The 17,081-nt window shown below is 39.6% G+C and overlaps 1 protein-coding gene across 2 annotated transcripts; it reads right to left on the bottom strand.

The window, feature by feature from the left end:
* Nucleotides 1-3,143: 3,143 nt before the first annotated feature.
* Nucleotides 3,144-14,920, bottom strand: LOC138394659 (acyl-coenzyme A synthetase ACSM6, mitochondrial-like). Of its 2 annotated transcripts, XM_069486865.1 has the most exons (8): nt 14,104-14,920; nt 12,559-12,771; nt 10,371-10,581; nt 8,869-9,074; nt 7,859-7,943; nt 7,516-7,632; nt 4,501-4,692; nt 3,144-3,222 (listed from the first exon to the last, which is right to left on the bottom strand). In XM_069486865.1, the coding sequence occupies exons 1-5, from the start codon at nt 14,128-14,130 to the stop codon at nt 7,935-7,937; spliced, it is 666 nt and encodes a 221-aa protein (XP_069342966.1). In that variant the 5' UTR covers nt 14,131-14,920; the 3' UTR covers nt 3,144-3,222; nt 4,501-4,692; nt 7,516-7,632; nt 7,859-7,934. The 2 variants fall into 2 exon arrangements, with proteins under 2 accessions (XP_069342966.1, XP_069342965.1); XM_069486864.1 differs by lacking the exons at nt 3,144-3,222; nt 4,501-4,692; nt 7,516-7,632 and having other exon boundaries at nt 7,645-7,965.
* Nucleotides 14,921-17,081: the final 2,161 nt, after the last annotated feature.

Here is a 17,081-nt window from a genome sequence, read left to right on the forward strand (position 1 = left end):
AGGTTGTCTATTTGCAAGTTTTCTGTCTTTTTGATATAGGCATTTATGGATATGAATTTTCTTCTCAGGACTGCTTTAGCTGTGTCCCATAGATTTTGATAAGTTGTATCTCCATTGTCATTTAATTCAAAGAAACTTTTGATTTCCGTCTTGATTTCTTCCTTTATAGAATAATTGTTCAGGAGAAAGTTGTTTAGCTTCCATGATTTTGAGTAGGAATGAGGGTTTCTGTTTGGGTTCATTGTTACTTTCATTCCGCTGTGATCTGAGAAGATGCATGGTATAATTTCTATTTTTTTTGAATTTTTTAAGACATGCTTTATGTCCTAGGATATGGTCAATCTTAGAGAATGTCCCGTGAGCTGATGAGAAGAATGTATACTCTGTAAAGGAAAAAAGGTCATTCTATAACAAAGACACATGTACCCGAATGTTTATGGCAGCACAATTCACAATTGCAAAGATGTGGAAACAACTCAAATGCCCATCAATACATGATTGGATTAGTAAACTATGGTATATGTGTACCATGGAATATTACTCAGCTATAAGAAATAACGAAGATACGACATCTCTATGGTTCTCCTGGAGAGAGTTGGAACCCATTATATTAAGTGAAGTATACCAAGAATGGAAAAACAAGCATCACATGTACTCACCAGAAAATTGGTTTCCCTGATCATCACCTAAATACACATCTGGGAACGATACCAATCGGATATCAGACTGGGGTGTATGCCTACATAATGAGTGCATTGCTCACCGTTTGGGAAATGGTCATGCTTGAAGGTGCTGACTCGGGGGTTGGTGGGGAGGGGATGGATATATACCTATATGATGGGTGCAACGCGCACTCTCTGGGGAATGGACACACCTGGAGCTTTGACTTGGGGGGACAGGCGGTACATGGGCAACGTATGTAACCTGAAATTCTGTATCCCCCATAATAAGATGAAATAAAAAAAAAAGAAAGGATAGTAACAGCAGCTCCTTTACATGCACGTAGTACTTTATAATTTCCTAGGATCCCATATGCTATTATTTCATCTAATCCTCACAAAAATCCTGTGAAGCAGGCACTGCTAGTACCATTATTTTATAAATGAGGAAACAAACTCTGAGATGTTAAGTAAATTGCCCAGGGCCAAGTCTTATTATAATACTTGATTCTTCATCTTTATTATTATCATCAATTTTCTGCATAATGAGTTGGTGCCCCACCAACCTTTAATGGTGACTAATAAATTTTCAAAGTAAAAATGATTATAAACTCATAAAGATGTAATTATGTATATTTATATACATATACATACATGCATACAAAGTGTTTCAACCTAACGTAATAATTTTTTTAAAAATGCTCAAATTGTCCCAAAGTGACCACGGGGGAGCCCTTTTGGGTTGCCTTTTGTGTCCTTTTGACATGACCCCATTGTCTTTGAAAGCTTCCTTATTTTCTGGTGCAATGATGTGTCCCAGGTTTATCTTGTACATTTCCTGTCCCAGTTCTAAAATCAGCTATTTCTCCAAGCAGTCCTGGTTTCTTTTAGTGAGAAATATAATAGTATTTGACAATCAGTTAATCAACCATCATTTGCTATTGTGCTTTACTAATATAAGAATGACTAACCAGGTTTGGCCTTATAGTATAGTCTTAGATTAGTAACTGTGGCATTTTGGCCCATAGTGCACAATGTCAGAAAAGAGCCCTGAAGCAAAACAGCAAGTTGAACTGACTGCCCTGCTCATATAATCATCATTATATGTCTGTATCTACCTGTATTTGGTTGAAGCCTATGATTATTAAGAGTTTATTTACTCCTCAAATATTGGCTCATTGACATACTTTGTACCAGACTGTGCAACATTTGGAAATACACATGGTACAGATACACAAGAGCTCGTATTAATAGGAATTAGAGTAAAGGAAATGGGGCGTGGCTGTCACTCCCTATCTTTATCCCCCTTGGAACTGATGGCACATACATTAGACAAATAGCTGACCACGAGTTGCAGCATTTTTTGTGCAGACATACCAGTTAGAGTCAAGGATGGTGTTACCATTGACTTCAAGGCTCTACATCCTGAGCTCTGGCCTGAGTGGTTAATTGCCCTAGGGGTAGGTAGTCTGCTCTTAAAAACAGTACTCATATCTTCTGAGGTTTTCAGGGGGATGAAGGGACTCTTAGATGCCAGATGCAGTAATCAAAACATCGACTCCAATTCCTCCTCTAGGCCAGTGGGCGGGACCCCAGGTGCAACCAGGAGAAGAAAGAGCTATTGTTTCATATGAATGGAAATAAAAAACCAGTACTTAAGAGTTTAAGTGAAATTAATGATTTTAGGGGCCCCAGACAGTATAGGTTGGATTTCCACATGTATCACTTCAGAGTTTACCCTAAATGCCAGTAAGAGGGAGGTTGTTGGCTTACCACAGTTTTAATTTATTCAGGTGGTTGTTCAGATCGTGAGAAATGGGGAAAGTCTACACTGGTAAAATTAAATGCTTTTAGAACCATGTCATTATCTACCCTCTCTCCACTGGAATATAAACTCTATGAAAGGAGGGATCTTTTTTCTGGTCACTATTCTACCTTTAGCACCTTGGACAATGCCTGGCACATAGTAGCTTTCTCAAACAATATTTGTTAAATGAATTAATATAGTTCTCCCATAGCAACATTAATATGTGTGGGCTCTTCTTTGAGGACCTTCCTTTTGCCCTTGCTTGGCCCACATATGCATTTTCTTCCCAAAGGAAGTATTTGTGGCCTGAATGTGGCTATTCTTTAGTTTCCCATTCATTAATTTCCTTGTCAAATTGAACAACTGACATCCTTTGTCCTGAAAAAATATCTAGACTAGAGGAATGTTTTCCATTGATGGACTTGGAGTTTTCCATTTTTAATAGACTTACTAGCGGCATAATAAAGCACACACATACCATACACACACACACACATACACACACACGCACACTTTTGGGCATGTGGCATGCATTAGTAAAGCTGGAAATTTGTCATCTGTAGGCAAATTCAGAGAGGGCGGATCCAGTTTGTATAAACTATGCCATGCTACATAATAAATAATCCCTCAAATCTCAGTGATCTATAAAACAACAAAGGTTTATTTATTTTTTGCTCTTACTACTTGTCCAGCATGGGTCAACTGAGTGGTCTTCTGTGACCTGGATGATGGAATGACCATTATCTGAAGGATTACCTGTAAGTGTGGAAGAGAAAGAAATTGTATGCTCTAGCCTAGAAAAGTTATAAAATATATCCAACTCACAATTCATTGACCAGAACTTGTCACATGGCCTGAGTACAAATTGTAGCATTTTCTGGGGGGTGCGTAGCTGAGTAATGACTACCAAAGTTGTTGTTTTGCCAGAATGTTCTAGATTCACTCTATTTCTGGAAGTTTTTTTTAACAGAAGCCAAGAGCACTTTCCTAGAGAAAAGTACTTTTTAAAGAAATCAGTTTGGCTAATTTGGAATATCAGCAAACTAGGCCTTACATACAGTACAGTGGGGACAATCACAGATTTTACAGAATCAGAGAGACCTGAGTTCAAATTCCACCTCTACCACTTAATGGCTTTGTGGCATTATGTAAGATACTTAATCTCTCTACGATTAGTATGGCCATCTCCAAAATAGTCCTGCCTCACAGATAGGATGAAATTGTTGTGAAGATATGATGAGAGCATCTAGCACAGTGCTTAGTATGCAATGTACGTATTACAGATTCAATCCATGTTAGCTAGCTTGAAAGATGGAGAAGTCTTACATTTTATTAGTGCCTCTTGGGCCAAGTTTTCTTGGCAAGCATGGCTTTTATGTTCTCAGGAGGTCTGGCAATTAAGACTGCTCAGATTTCTCTGTGGGGGAATGTTCTTTGAAATGATTCTTCAGCTTCCCAGGTTTAACTTGCACTAATTCTCCACGTCCACACACAGTCTTTCACATATACTCTCCTTACTACAGACTCTCCAGGAGTTTCAATATTAGTATGTCTCAACCTTGGATATCCATCTAAATCTGAGGGAGCTTTTCAAAACTCCTATGCCTGAGTCCCAACTCAGACCAGTTAAATCAGTTTCTCTGAAAGTGGGAGCCCAGGCATCTGTATTTTTCAAAGCTATTCTGGGGATTCTGGTGAACAGTGAGGATTGAGAACTACTGCTCTACCTAACTGTCTGGCTCTTGCCCATGTCCCCAGCCTCATCTCCTCCTACTCTTCTCCGCCTTTCTCACCACACTCTTTTTGTTCATTGAACATGCCAGGGTTGCTCTGATTTCAGGACCTTGGCATTTGCTGTTCCCTCAGCCTGCAGTGTGTTACCTCAGTTTTCCACATAACTGATTCATGCTCATCAGGTCTCAACTCAAATGTCACGTCTTCAGAATTTCACTTCATTATCCCACTTTTTTTTTTTTTTTACAACAAAGATTTCTTTCTTGCTCCCATTACATACCCTTAACTGGTTGGCCGTACCTGTAATTCATATCTTCTTCATTCTGAGACCCAGAAAGGAGGAACACTCCAATCTGGGACATGCTGATCTCAGGGTAGAGAGAAAAGAGGAATGGCAGAATTCCACAATGGACCATCTGTTAACAGTCAGTTGTCCAAAACAAGCCACAAGGCCAAGCTTGATGCCAATGGTGCACAAAATACATTCTCTCACTGGGAAGGGCAGAAAATTATTGGGAATAATTTTAATGTTTAAGAGACTTCCTGAAAACATATTGATCTAAAGGATAGATCACTTGGTTATCTCCTTCACAGGACATGATTGCTCAACTGAGAAAATCTGCTTGATTATCAAATGACCGTTTACTCATCAGTACATCAGAAACATGGGATACAAGCAAAGCAAAGCTCAGAGGAAAATTCATCTCTCGAAAATTTTTATTTACAAATGAGACTAGAGTTAGAAAAAAAGAATCCCAAAAAAGAAGACAGGAAGAATCCTAAGTAAAAAAGCATTCAATAATGAATTTAAAAAGAGAAACTTGTGGAACTAATATGTAAATACAAGAATTGCTTCTACCAAAAAAACTTAAAAACATATATAAATATAAACCTTTATGTCATCTGATCAAATGGGGAAATAAGAGATAACACAAAAGTACAAAAATTAGAAATGATAATGGAATAACCACAAATATAGAGAAAATGGAATGATTTATAACTGACACTTTGCTCAACTCTAAGCAAATAAATCAGATCCTGAATTAAAAGGGTGATTTTAAAGAAAATACAAATTACCAATAGTTCCAATATTATTTAAATTTTTCCAAAGCATAGAAAATAAAAAGAAGAAAAATTTCTAAATTCTTTTTATGAAGCTAGTATAATATTGGCAAGAAAAACCCTAAAAGAAAGCAACAAATTAATCTCACTTAAGAATATCATTATAAAATCCTATATAAAACATTAGCAAATGAAATATAGAGGTATATTAAAATCGTGTTTTATGATTTATTTTATAGATTTAGGGGGTCCCAGTTTTTATTACATGAATATATTGCATAGTAGCAAAGTTTGTGCTTATAGTATAGCCATCACCTCAATAGTATACATTGTACCCAATAAGTAATTTCTCATTCTTCACCCCTGCACCCACCCTTCTGAGTCTCCAATGTCTATTATTCCACTCTCTATGGCCATGTGTACACATTATTTAGCTCCCACTTATAAGTGTGACTTCATATGGAACCAGAGAAGACCTCATATAGCCAAAGCAATCTTAAGCAAAAAGAACAAATTGGGAGGCATTAGTCTACCAGACTTCAAGCTTTACTACAAGGTTATAGTAACCAAAATAGCATGGTACTGGCACAAGAACAGAGATGTAGACCTTTGGAACAGGACTGAGAACCCAGATATAAAACCATCCTTATATTGTCATCTAATTGTTGACAAAGCAGACAAAAATATACATTGGGGAAAAGAATCTCTATTCAATAAATGGTGCTGGGAAAACTGGATAAACATGTGCAGAATATTGAAACTGCATCCCCACCTCTCATCTGTCACAAAAATCAACTCATAATGGATAGCAGACTTAAACTTAAGGCATGAAATCTTAAGAATTCTAGAAGAAAATGTTGAGAAAACTCTTATAGACATTGGCCTAGGCAAAGAATTTATGAATAAGACCCCCAAGCAATCACAGCAGCAACAAAAATAAATAAATGGGACCTGATCAAATTAAAAAGCTTCTGCACAGCCAAGGAAACTATCTTAGAGTGAATAGACAACCTACAGAATGGAAGAAAATATTTGCATGTTACACATCTGATAAAGGGCTGATAACAAGAATCTATATAAAACTTAAGAAAATTAACAAGAAAAAAAATCAAACAACCCCATCAAAAAGTGGGCAAAGGACATGAACTGAAACTTTTCAAAAGACAGAATAATGGCCAGCAAACATATAAAAAAGTACTCAACATCTCTAATCATTAGGGAAATGCAAATCAAAACCATAATGAGATATCACCTAGCTCCAGTGAGGATGGCCCTTATCAGAAGTCCCAAAACAACAAATACTGGCATGGATGTGGAGAAATAGGAGCACTCTTACACTGTTGGTGGGACTGCAAATTAGTACAACCCCTGTGAAAAATAATTTGGAGATATCTCAAAGAGCTAAAAATAGAAATACCATTTGATCCAGCAATCCCACTACTAGGCATCTGCCCAAAGGAAAAAAAGACATTCTATAATAAAGACATCTGCACTTGAATGTTTATGGCAGCACAGTTCACAATTGCAAAGATGTGGAAAACACCCAAGTGCCCATCAATACATGAGTGGATTAATAAAATGTGGTATATGTATACCATGGACTACTACTCAACTACAAAAAAACAATAGTGAACTAGCATCTCATATTATCCTTATTAGAGCTTCAGCCCATCCTTCAAAGTGAAGTATCATAAGAATGGGAAAACAAGCACCACATGTACTTGGCATCAAATTGGTACTAAGTGATCAAAGCTAAGGTACTCACATGGAAGTAATATTCATTGGGTGCTGGTCAGGTAGGAGATGGGTGGTGAGGGGTGGGTAAACTCACAACTAATGGATGTGGAGTGCACTGTATGGGGGAAGGTCAGGCTTGTAGCCCTGGCTTAGGTAAGGCAAAGGCATTATATGTAACCAAAATGTTTATACCCCTATAATATTCTGAAGAAAGAAAAAAACAGACCCCCCCCAAAACAACAGGTAGCTGGTCTATTGGGTGAAGTTTGCCAATTTAATTTTTTAATTAAAAAATTAAAATTATTAAAAAAAATTATAAAATTACTAAAATTATAAATATGAATATACAAAATAAATACTTAAAATCATATATAAATTTTAAAACATCAATTATAAAAATTTTTATAATTTAATTTAAAAATTATTTTAAAATTAAAATATTATTTCTCTTGATCATTGAATTTTTTGGTGCCCCTTTAAATTTTGTCCTTGAGGCAGGTTCCTCATTTGCCTTACCTCTTCCCAGCCCCATCTCCACTGCCACCATGCTGGTCCACACCAGCATGGCCTCTCACTTGTATGACAGAAACAGTGTCTTTTTGCTTCCTCTCTTGGCTCCCATTGTTCACACAACTGCAGAGTGAATTTTTAAAATGTCAGTCAAATCAAGCCCTTCCCCTTGGTGTCCCCCAGACTGCTCCCTACATGACCCTTGTAGGGAGCCCACTGCAGTCTCTCCCTCCCTTGCTCTCCTCACTCCTCCCTTCCCACTCTCTTCCTCACTCACCAATTTTAGGTGCCCTGGTATTCTTTATGCTCCTCAAACAGGTCAAGCTCATTCCCATCTCAGGTCTTTTACCTTAGTGTTCCCTCTGCCGAGGACATTATTCCTACAGATCTTCAAAAGGCTGGCTCCATGGCGTTCCAATCTCAGCCTAAATGTCCTGTCCACAGAAGCCACCAAATCTAAAATAATCCCATAAATAAAACCATCTCCACAGATATCAGGTTACTTTATCTCATTTACCTGTTTTACTTTGGGGCTTCTTTTGCATCCTGTGTTATCTTAATCATTTATGTGTTTTCTTGTTTGTGGTCCATTTTGTTGTCTAGAATATAAGCTCCACAAGGGCAGAGACTTTGCCTGTCATGGTCTCTTTCATATCCCCGAATGCTGAAATGTTGCCCTGTAGAGATGACATTTATAATTGTCATATTTAATACAGTAGTTCCCCCTTATCCATGAGGGATGCATTTCAAGACCCCAGGAGATGCCTGAAACCACCGATAGTACTGACCCCTGTATTACATTGTGTTTTTCCCCATACCTACATAGCTAGGATAAAGTTTAACTTATAAATTAGACACAGTAAGAAATTACCAATAACTAATAATAATAAAATAGAACAATTATAATAGTATACTATAATAAAAGTTATGTGAATGTGGTATCTCTCTTTCTTTCCCTGTCTCTCAAAAACCATGGACAAGGAGGGACTACTGTATTTGGCTTACCTGAGGATGAACATGGCATCATCTCATTGTTTTAACCATATCCTAGTGAGGATAAATGTTTTTTGTTTTGTTCTTTTAATGTGTTCATTGATCATCTATATTTCTATCTATTTTTTTACCCTCTTCCAAAATTCACCCTCAAGTATGAATCAGGAGATGAGACTCTCACTCAGACTGGGAACTTGTAAGCCAGATCAGGGATTCTTGTGTTGGAGCACACTCTGGTTTCAGGACTAGAAATTGCTGTCCGGCATCCCATTCTGCCCATTCTTACCACCTTCTCATATTTCATCCCATCTTCCAAAATCAGGCATTTATTTAATTTAAGCATTTTCATTTTCAGTGCCCACTTACTGAATCAACTCTGAAATCCAGCCACCCGTCATAACTCTTATCTGACACGAGGAGCTTGGTCTTCAAGGTTGAGCAGTTGGACATGATGGAGTCCACCACTGGGGCCACAGTCTCATTGGCCACAACACACTGGGCCTTAGACATGCATAATCGATAGAGAATTTCCTTGGCGGTCACCTGGGGGGTCCCAGGCACAAAGGTGATTCCTGAAAAGACCACAAAAGAGGCTTCATTAATATCTGTTAAGCAGATGGCTTATGCCATCAATAAAAAAATTTCGTTATTTTAAGTACAAATGATAGCTCCCCATTTGGACTGGTACTTGTAGACTCTATGCTGGACATAGCCAAGAAAATCACTTTGTGTAACTTGACATCAGATAGGAATATAGACATCAGATAGGAATATAGACATCAGATAGGAAGAGTTTCTGGTGGCTCAGACTGAAGTGGGCCATGTCTTTTCTCAGATATAGATCATTTGTCTCTCAGGATAACTCAGTCCATTGGGAACTGGAAAAGCGTTAGGAGCCTGGGTAGGCTTGAGGGCAGGGCTCACTCCCTTCCTGTCTTCTGTGTGCCTCACGCAACTGACAGCTGGCATTCTCTAGGACACCACTCTTTGAACCACTTTTTAGGGTTTTCTCATGTGGCAGCCTGGTTAGCAGGCAAAAGCAATAGGCTAGGCCAGTGGTGGCAACTCATAATGATGTAAGTTTGGCCCATCCCAGGGTACTTTGTTGTTTTCCATAGGAGCCTCCCAATTACCAAAAAATGTATGTCTCCATCCTAAGAATAAAGTCAGGTACAATAGCAGACAAAGATGAATGATATTAGGGGTGGGCTCCTTTCCAATATCCTTCCTTTGTCTCTATTGTGAAGTGGCTTATGATCAAGACATGTCCTGCTAGTGGTGCTTGTGTTGGAGGAGTGAGCCTCAGAGTCATCGATGGCGTGCCCAGAAGTAGTAGCTCTATCCCAGCAGAATCCAAAAGCTGATCCCAGGCTCATTGAGGGTGATTCTCAAGGACTCTCTAATACTGGACTCCTTTAGGCCTTTTAGAGATGTTTCCGCACTCTTTAGTTTATAGATGGGCAAACTGAGGCCCAGAGAGGGCAAAGGTGTGCCTGCTCTGTCTTCCACTTTGATGTTGACTATGTTTGGACAGAGGTCTATGTCTCCCTGAGATGATAAATGGCCTACAAGGTAGCTAAGGACTCTGTTTGGGTTATATAATCTTTACAACAATACTATAAGACTGCTACTCTTACTGTCTCTATTTCATAGACAAGGAAACAGAGGCTCAGAGAGGCATAATTATATATAGGTGGTAAACAGTAGACCCAAATCTAGGCCTGTTTAAAGACCTCCACGCTGTGGGGAAGAATTCAGGTACCAGGATATCCCTCTAACATCCCTCCAACATCCCTCCATTCTGTGAATGATTGAGGCTGGAATTCACATGAGCCTCCAACCCAGGGAGTCACTGTCCCGTGCCTTACCCAGTCGCACACAGGCCAGGCAGATCCAGTAGGTCTCGGCTGTTGGGGGCAGGATTATCATCAGTCGGTTTCTGCAGCTAAAGGCACAGGTGTCCGAGAGGATGCTGCTGGCTGCCTTCTGGGAGAGACAAGCCATCCTTTCAAAGCTCCATTTGTCTTCTCCTTTGGCATCAACCTCCCAGAGGGCAGGGTAAGGCCCCCTGAGTCCATCCTAGGCAGGATGACATTCAAAATACTGAATATTAGTCAGCGTGAACACTGGCTACTGGAGGCCCCGTGTGTCAGATACCATCCTCAAGTGATCTTGAAGAGAGGCCAGGATCCCTGGGGCATTGGAAGCACACACTGTTCCTAACTGGTAGGACATATTTAATGTTTACAGTACATTAAATATGTAGCGGCAGCACTGGTAGGTTTCAGCATAATGTCAGGCCTGAGCCAAGGAAAGAACCCCTCCGCCTCCCCACCCGAGAGAATTTGGCCCATGGAGTGGTGAAACTGGCCCTGTGGGGAGCTAGCAAAGATTTGTCAAGGCATGAGCCTGTTAGTAAAGAAAGAGTGCCTTTCTCCTAGCCCGTTCTGATTCCATTCTTGCCCCGATACCTATTGCCCTTTGCAACTTGTTCTTTAGTAGAGCAGTTTTTGAGGAGGAAATAATTTGTTTTCCAGTACTGTTTAGTGAAGGCTCAGATGAAGATACCTAGAACTTTCAAAGCATCTCCAATTCTGATTGTACCTTCTCCTCTGTGCCAAATGACACAGGTTTTCCTCCTTCCTTCCCTGAGGATGGGGGAAGTAAGGTTCATTTCTCTTTCTCCTTCCTCCTTTCTTTCTTTCATTGGTTCCTTCCTTCCTTTATTCCTCCTTTCTGTCCTGTCTCTCTTTCTCCCCTCTCACCTCTTTCTCCTTCCTCCTTTCTTTCTTTCTTACCTCCCTAACTTCATTTCTTTCTTCCTTTACAACTTTCTTCCTCCATACCTCTCTTTCTCTCACCTTTCTTCTCTTTTTTCCACCTACCCCAGAGAAACCTAGCTTCTGATGGTTACCCTGTTCTGAGGGTTTTAGACCTCTCAGTACAATAGACAGAATTGGTGGAGGTGGAGGGGAGGCATTCCCCACCCCCAGTGGGGGTGATGGAGAAGAGGAGGGTCAGGTTGGGGTTGGAGGAAGAGAGGGGGCTGCAGGGACAACCATCCGTCCACATCCAAACAGTGTTCACCTCGCTACCCTCTCCCCACCAGCTCCCGTCTAGTACTGGATTCTCCTGCCAGCACCACCAGCCCCATTTGATAGATGGGGAAAGTGAGGCCTGGAGAGTTAAAATGGCTTGTTCCCAGGTCTCCCAGCTAGAGAATGAAATGAGGGAGGCAACTCCACACAGCAGGGCCTTTCAAATTTAGGCTGCTTCGTGCCTTTTTTGCCTCCTAATTCAATACTCGTTTCTATGGCCCTGTACTCAGCCAAACTGCTTGTGAATATTCCTCCTGCTTTCTTTCTGCCATTCAGTTGTCCCAGCCTAGAGCATCTTTCTCCATATCTTTTGTTGAAATTCTACTCATTCTTCCCAGGATCCAGTAAATACCACTTCACCAAATCTTTCTAACTTCCATTATCCAGATACACACTTATTTCCTTTGGCACTCCCTGCCTCCCACACTTCAGCACTTTGTGGCTATCTTTTGCTTAAAAAAAAAAAAAAAAGAAGATACTATTAGTTCTTTTTGTGTTTGGTCTCTGAAATTTTGTATGTGTTAGGAGATATCCCAAAATATTTATTGATTAGAAACAAATCATATCACTCTGACAATAATATTACTAGTGACAAGAAAACCTAACTTATCGAGTGTTTATGAACTTTCAAGTCCTGTGTTGTGCACTTTTTATTGATTATCTCATTTAATCTTCTCAACAACGCTATGAAACAGGCACCATTAATATCTCCATTTTACTGACAAGAAAACCAAGGTTCTAGAAGGTTGCATGGTTACTTAGTGTCAGAGCCACAATTTCGACACAGATCCATCTGACTTTCAAGCCTGTGTTCTCAGTCATTTTGCTATAATTCTTTTCCTCCAAATTTGTCCTTTCTAGTGCAAGCCAAAGATAGGATTTGAATCTCATGATATTTGGACAGCTTACACAGCTGGCCTTGGCCAATATTTCAAAGTTAGAAAACAACAAGTGTTACCTTTTCCAGTTGGGACCACTGGTCTAGCACATCCTTTGCAAAATTAAAGTGCTGGGGAACTGCTTGGCCTAGGGGCCTGGAGCCAGAATATTCGATGGTCTGAGCAGCAAATTTTCGCTTTGGTTGGCAACAGGGTCCACATCCCAGTCTGGAACACCGGGCCAAAGAGAAGAGTTGAAACTGGCCTAGCATTTGGGTCAGACAGGGAATTGCCTAGGTAAATTGGGGGAAAGACAGGGAGTAGGTGAGTAGCTCAGAGAGAGAATCTTTGAGATTGCAATGCTGAGAATGAATCTATAAGGCAAACAAACCTCCTTATAAATATGAGCAAACACATGAGCACAAATACTTACCAGTTCCAAGAAAAGTCTCTGTGGAGGGACCTCAGATGTCGGTAGGATGGTGGAGCTGTAGCCTTTGGTCTCCTTTGAGAACTGATTATCTCTTACAATTGAGTTGCTAGATGCGGGGAAGGAGGCATTTCCTTGGCTCTGGAGCAAACTAAATCTTGGCTCACTTTCATTCGCTCCTGATCCTAAAAGGTGGTCTAGTCTCCTTTGCTTATAGGAGATAGGATTTCTAGGCTGTGAGCTAAGTTGAAGCAATAAGTGTGTCTTGCTTTTTATGATAGTGTCAGGAGAAATATGTCACAGGCTACTGTACTGTGCCAAGTGTGGTGAAAAAGAAGATGATAGAGAATTTGAGTAAGATTTTGTTGCTTGCAAAATCCTGCACTGCAGAAAGGGAGAAGAGAATTGCTCATCAGCCAGGAGAGGTAATCCCACACCCTTGTTCTTTAACTTATTAAAATGACAGGCTTTATTTTATAAACTGGCACATCCAAGGCCCTCTAGGGATTGCCTTTCAAGGTAGAGTAGGGGGAAGTCTTGTGACATTCAGGTAGGGAGCCAGACCTCCTGATGCCCAGCTGAGGAGGGAAGGGTACACTTTGAAGTCACAAATTAGCAAAATCTACAAGGGTTATTTGAAAGGGAGTGTTGATTATATATGCTTAAAAGGGGTCACAGTATTTTTTCAATAAAATATTAAAGATTTATTGTTTTGTTGAGATTTTAACTGTATTTTTATAACTATGTGATATGTAACTTTGTTACTGGGGGTTGGTGTCCTTTATCGCAATTCCTGCCCATGTTTTCAATCACTAGAGAGAATAAAATAATGTTGGCTTTGGATGATGGGTTGACTTATTCTAGTTCCAGAAACTTGAGATGAATGGTTTCATATCATAAATATATCTAACATTAAAACTAGAATATTCCAATAAGTTATCTAGTTCAAATCCTGTCAATAACTTCCTGCTGCCTTTAAGATGAATAAATTCCCTATTGTGGTATATGGGTTAGATATAGGTTTGGTTGCTTCAACAAGGGCACAAAATAATAAATTTGTTTCTTTTTCAAGTAATAGTCTGAACATATGCAGGCAATAACTGTAGTCAGGGTGCTCCAGAAAGACAGAAGCAATAGGAGATATAGATACCAATAGACATAGACATGAGAGGATTTATTAGGGGAATTGACTCACATGATTATGGAAGCTGAGAAGTCCCATAGTAGGCCATCTGCAAGCTGGAGAACCAGGAAAGCTCGTAGCACGCTCAGTCCAAGTCTGAAAACCTCAAAACCAGTGAAATCTGTGGTGTAACTCTCAGTCCAAGGCCAAGGGCCTGAGAACTTACAGTTCTGACACACAAGGGCAGGAGAAGAGGGTGTCCCAGCTCCAGGAAGTGGGAGGAGGGTGGGGGGAGAGAGAGAGAGAGAGAGAGAATGAATTTGTCCTTCTGCCGTTTTCTTCCATCCGGTTCCCCAGATGATTGGCAGGTGCCCACCTACATTGAGGGTAGATCTTTCCCACTCAGTCCACAAACGCACACACCAGTCTCCTCCAGAAACACCCTCACAGACACATCAAGAGTTAATGCTTTACTGTGTTTTACCACATCAAGAGTTAATGCCTATCTAGGTATTTCTGAATGTAGTCAAGTAGACACCTAAAATTAACCATTGCACTAATTTAGCAGCTCCACCATCTCAGCAACCCAGGTTCCATCTGTGAAGTTTCTCTGCCATCTTTAGGGAATTTCAGAGAGGACTTACCATCATGTCCACATTCCAGCCAGTGGCAAGGGAGAGTGGGGAGGGGAAGGGCATTCCCCTAGACTAAGTGAATAACCAGAGATTTCTACCCATTACTTTTGCTCATATTCCTTTGGCCCAATCTTAGTTATATGGCTGTACCCAGCTACAAAAGAGGCTAGGAACTGTGATCTTTGAGTGTCTATATGCTCAGCTAAGAACTGGAGATTCTGTTTCTATGAGAAAGATGAGGACACAAATATTGAGAGACAAGTAATAGTTTCTGTCATAGTCTACCCTTTGTTTAATCAACTATCCATGAACGAACATAGAACATTTTTCCCACGCACAGAATATTCTCCAAGAAGCATAACCACAAGTCCCCAAAAGACTTCGTATATTCCAGAAACATAATTTCAAATTCCCGCAGAATTGCTACATCTAACTCAGAGTTGGGTTATTGGTCAGTACTCTCCCTCCAGGAAAGATGAGACTCCCTGTCATCTGGCAAACCATAAACTAAAATGTAAGTTATCTCTACTCTCCAAAAAACCTACTATATAACCCTGGAGCAGGAACCATAAAATCGCATTAAAAATCCCAAGACTGGAAAGAGAAGAATGAGCAACACCCACCTGACATGAGTCTGTGGCAACGACCAAACCCTGCTGGGCAGGAATCGTGAAAGCTCCCATCTTGGCAGTGCCTGGTCTCAGCCAGCCTATCTGGCAGGCCCTGATTCTGTCCTCTGGGAGGCCTTCCATGTCTCTTGTCACCTCTTCCTCTGTCTTGCCTTCTGGAAAGTTCTTTCATGTTTATCATCTTCTGTGGCTGATTCTGAAGTGGCCACTGGAGAATGTGCCCCTCTTGAGGACAGTATGGCTTTTGTGGCCCACTTTGTGTTGGTACAGAATTGGGGTCACAAGTGTTCTATAGAGGTTAAGCTAGTATATGCCTTGGAAGGCCAGACTTATGGTTTCTTTCGTCATCCAATCACCTCAGGCATTTGGCTTCTGGTCTACTTTGATCTGTTAAATTCCACGTGTAAACAACCATAATCAAATATTTTATCCAAACATAGCTTTGGGGCCTGGACACTGGGGTCATTTACTGGCTTCTGGGCTTCACCAGTCCTCCCTACTGATTTAATGACAACCACCTTGAGACAATTCAAAATTATAGGTTTGGGTAAAATAGTAATGCACTAAACCAGTTTGCCTTTGGGTTGGCCTTACAGAGGAGGTGACTGAGAAAGGCCTGTGCACACTGTCCTGCTAAGGCTATCTCTATATCTTCATCGATGTTTTATAGTTTTCAGAGCACAGGTCTGATGGCCCTTTAGTTAAATTCATTCCTAAGTATTTTGTTTTACTTTTTCATGCTACTGTTAATAGGATTATTTTGTTGATTTATTTTTTTTAAGAGCAAAAACAGTTGTTATTTTTGTTACTCATGATACATACATTAGATTGCTTAGGGAAAGAATTTTAAAAGAATAGATTATTTTGATACTTATGGACCACACATGCAATATAATATTTCCAGTAACAAAATGTCTTCAAGTTGTAAAACAATAAAAGGTTGGCTATGCAAAAACAAAACAAAACAAAAAATCCAAACAAGCAAAAATACCTTTACTATGTTAGAGCACATTAAGCCTTCTGAATGACAATACTTAAAATGGTTAACTTTATGATGTGGAGATTTTAGATATCTGGAATATTGCTATAATGGGATGCTACTATATTTTACTGTTATTATATTCTATTACTATTATAGATAAATAATTCATTCATATCAAATTAGTAGAATTAAAAGTCCTTTGCAAAATCACTATGTAGACATTATCTTATTTTTAATTTTTATGGATACATAATAGTTGTGCATGTTTATGGGGTGCATGTGATATTTTGATATAAGCACATAATGTATACCAGTAAAATTGACAAATGGGATTACATCAAGCTATAAAGCTCCTGCACAGCAAAGAAAACAACCAAAAGAGTGAAGAGACAACCTACAGAATGGGAGAAAATATTTTCAAACTATTCATCCAACAAGGTATTAGTAGACAAAATATATAAGGAACTCAAAAAACTCAATAGCATAAAAACCCAAATAATCTAATTTAAAAATGGTCAAAAGATCTGAATAGACATCTCTCAAGAGAAGACATACAAATGGCCAATAGGTATCTGAAAACATCACTAATCAACAGGGACATGCAAATCAAAACCACAACGAAATATCATCTTACCCCAGCTGAAATGGCTACTACCAAAACCTCTGAAAATAAATCCTGGCAAGGATGCAGAGAAGGGGAGTGCTCATATACTGTTGGTGGGAATGTAAATTAGTATATCTGCTATAGAAAAAAAAACTATGGAGTTTCCTCAAAACATAGATGAAAAATAGAGCCACCATATC

Source organism: Eulemur rufifrons, chromosome 14 (genome assembly GCF_041146395.1).
Source record: "Eulemur rufifrons isolate Redbay chromosome 14, OSU_ERuf_1, whole genome shotgun sequence".
Classification (NCBI taxonomy): Eukaryota; Metazoa; Chordata; class Mammalia; order Primates; family Lemuridae; genus Eulemur; species Eulemur rufifrons.

Excerpts from the sequence above, each read along its gene's own strand:
- LOC138394659 (XM_069486864.1), bottom strand. The coding sequence starts at position 14,130 with ATGGGACTTCTCAGCTTCCATAATCAT. Across the intron at positions 12,772-14,103 it reads TTCTCAGCTTCCATAATCAT|GCAATTCCCTGTCTGACCCA; the intron begins GTGAGTCAATTC and ends CAATTTACCTAG. Across the intron at positions 9,075-10,370 it reads CCTGGCCTGTGTGCGACTGG|GAATCACCTTTGTGCCTGGG; the intron begins GTAAGGCACGGG and ends TGGTCTTTTCAG.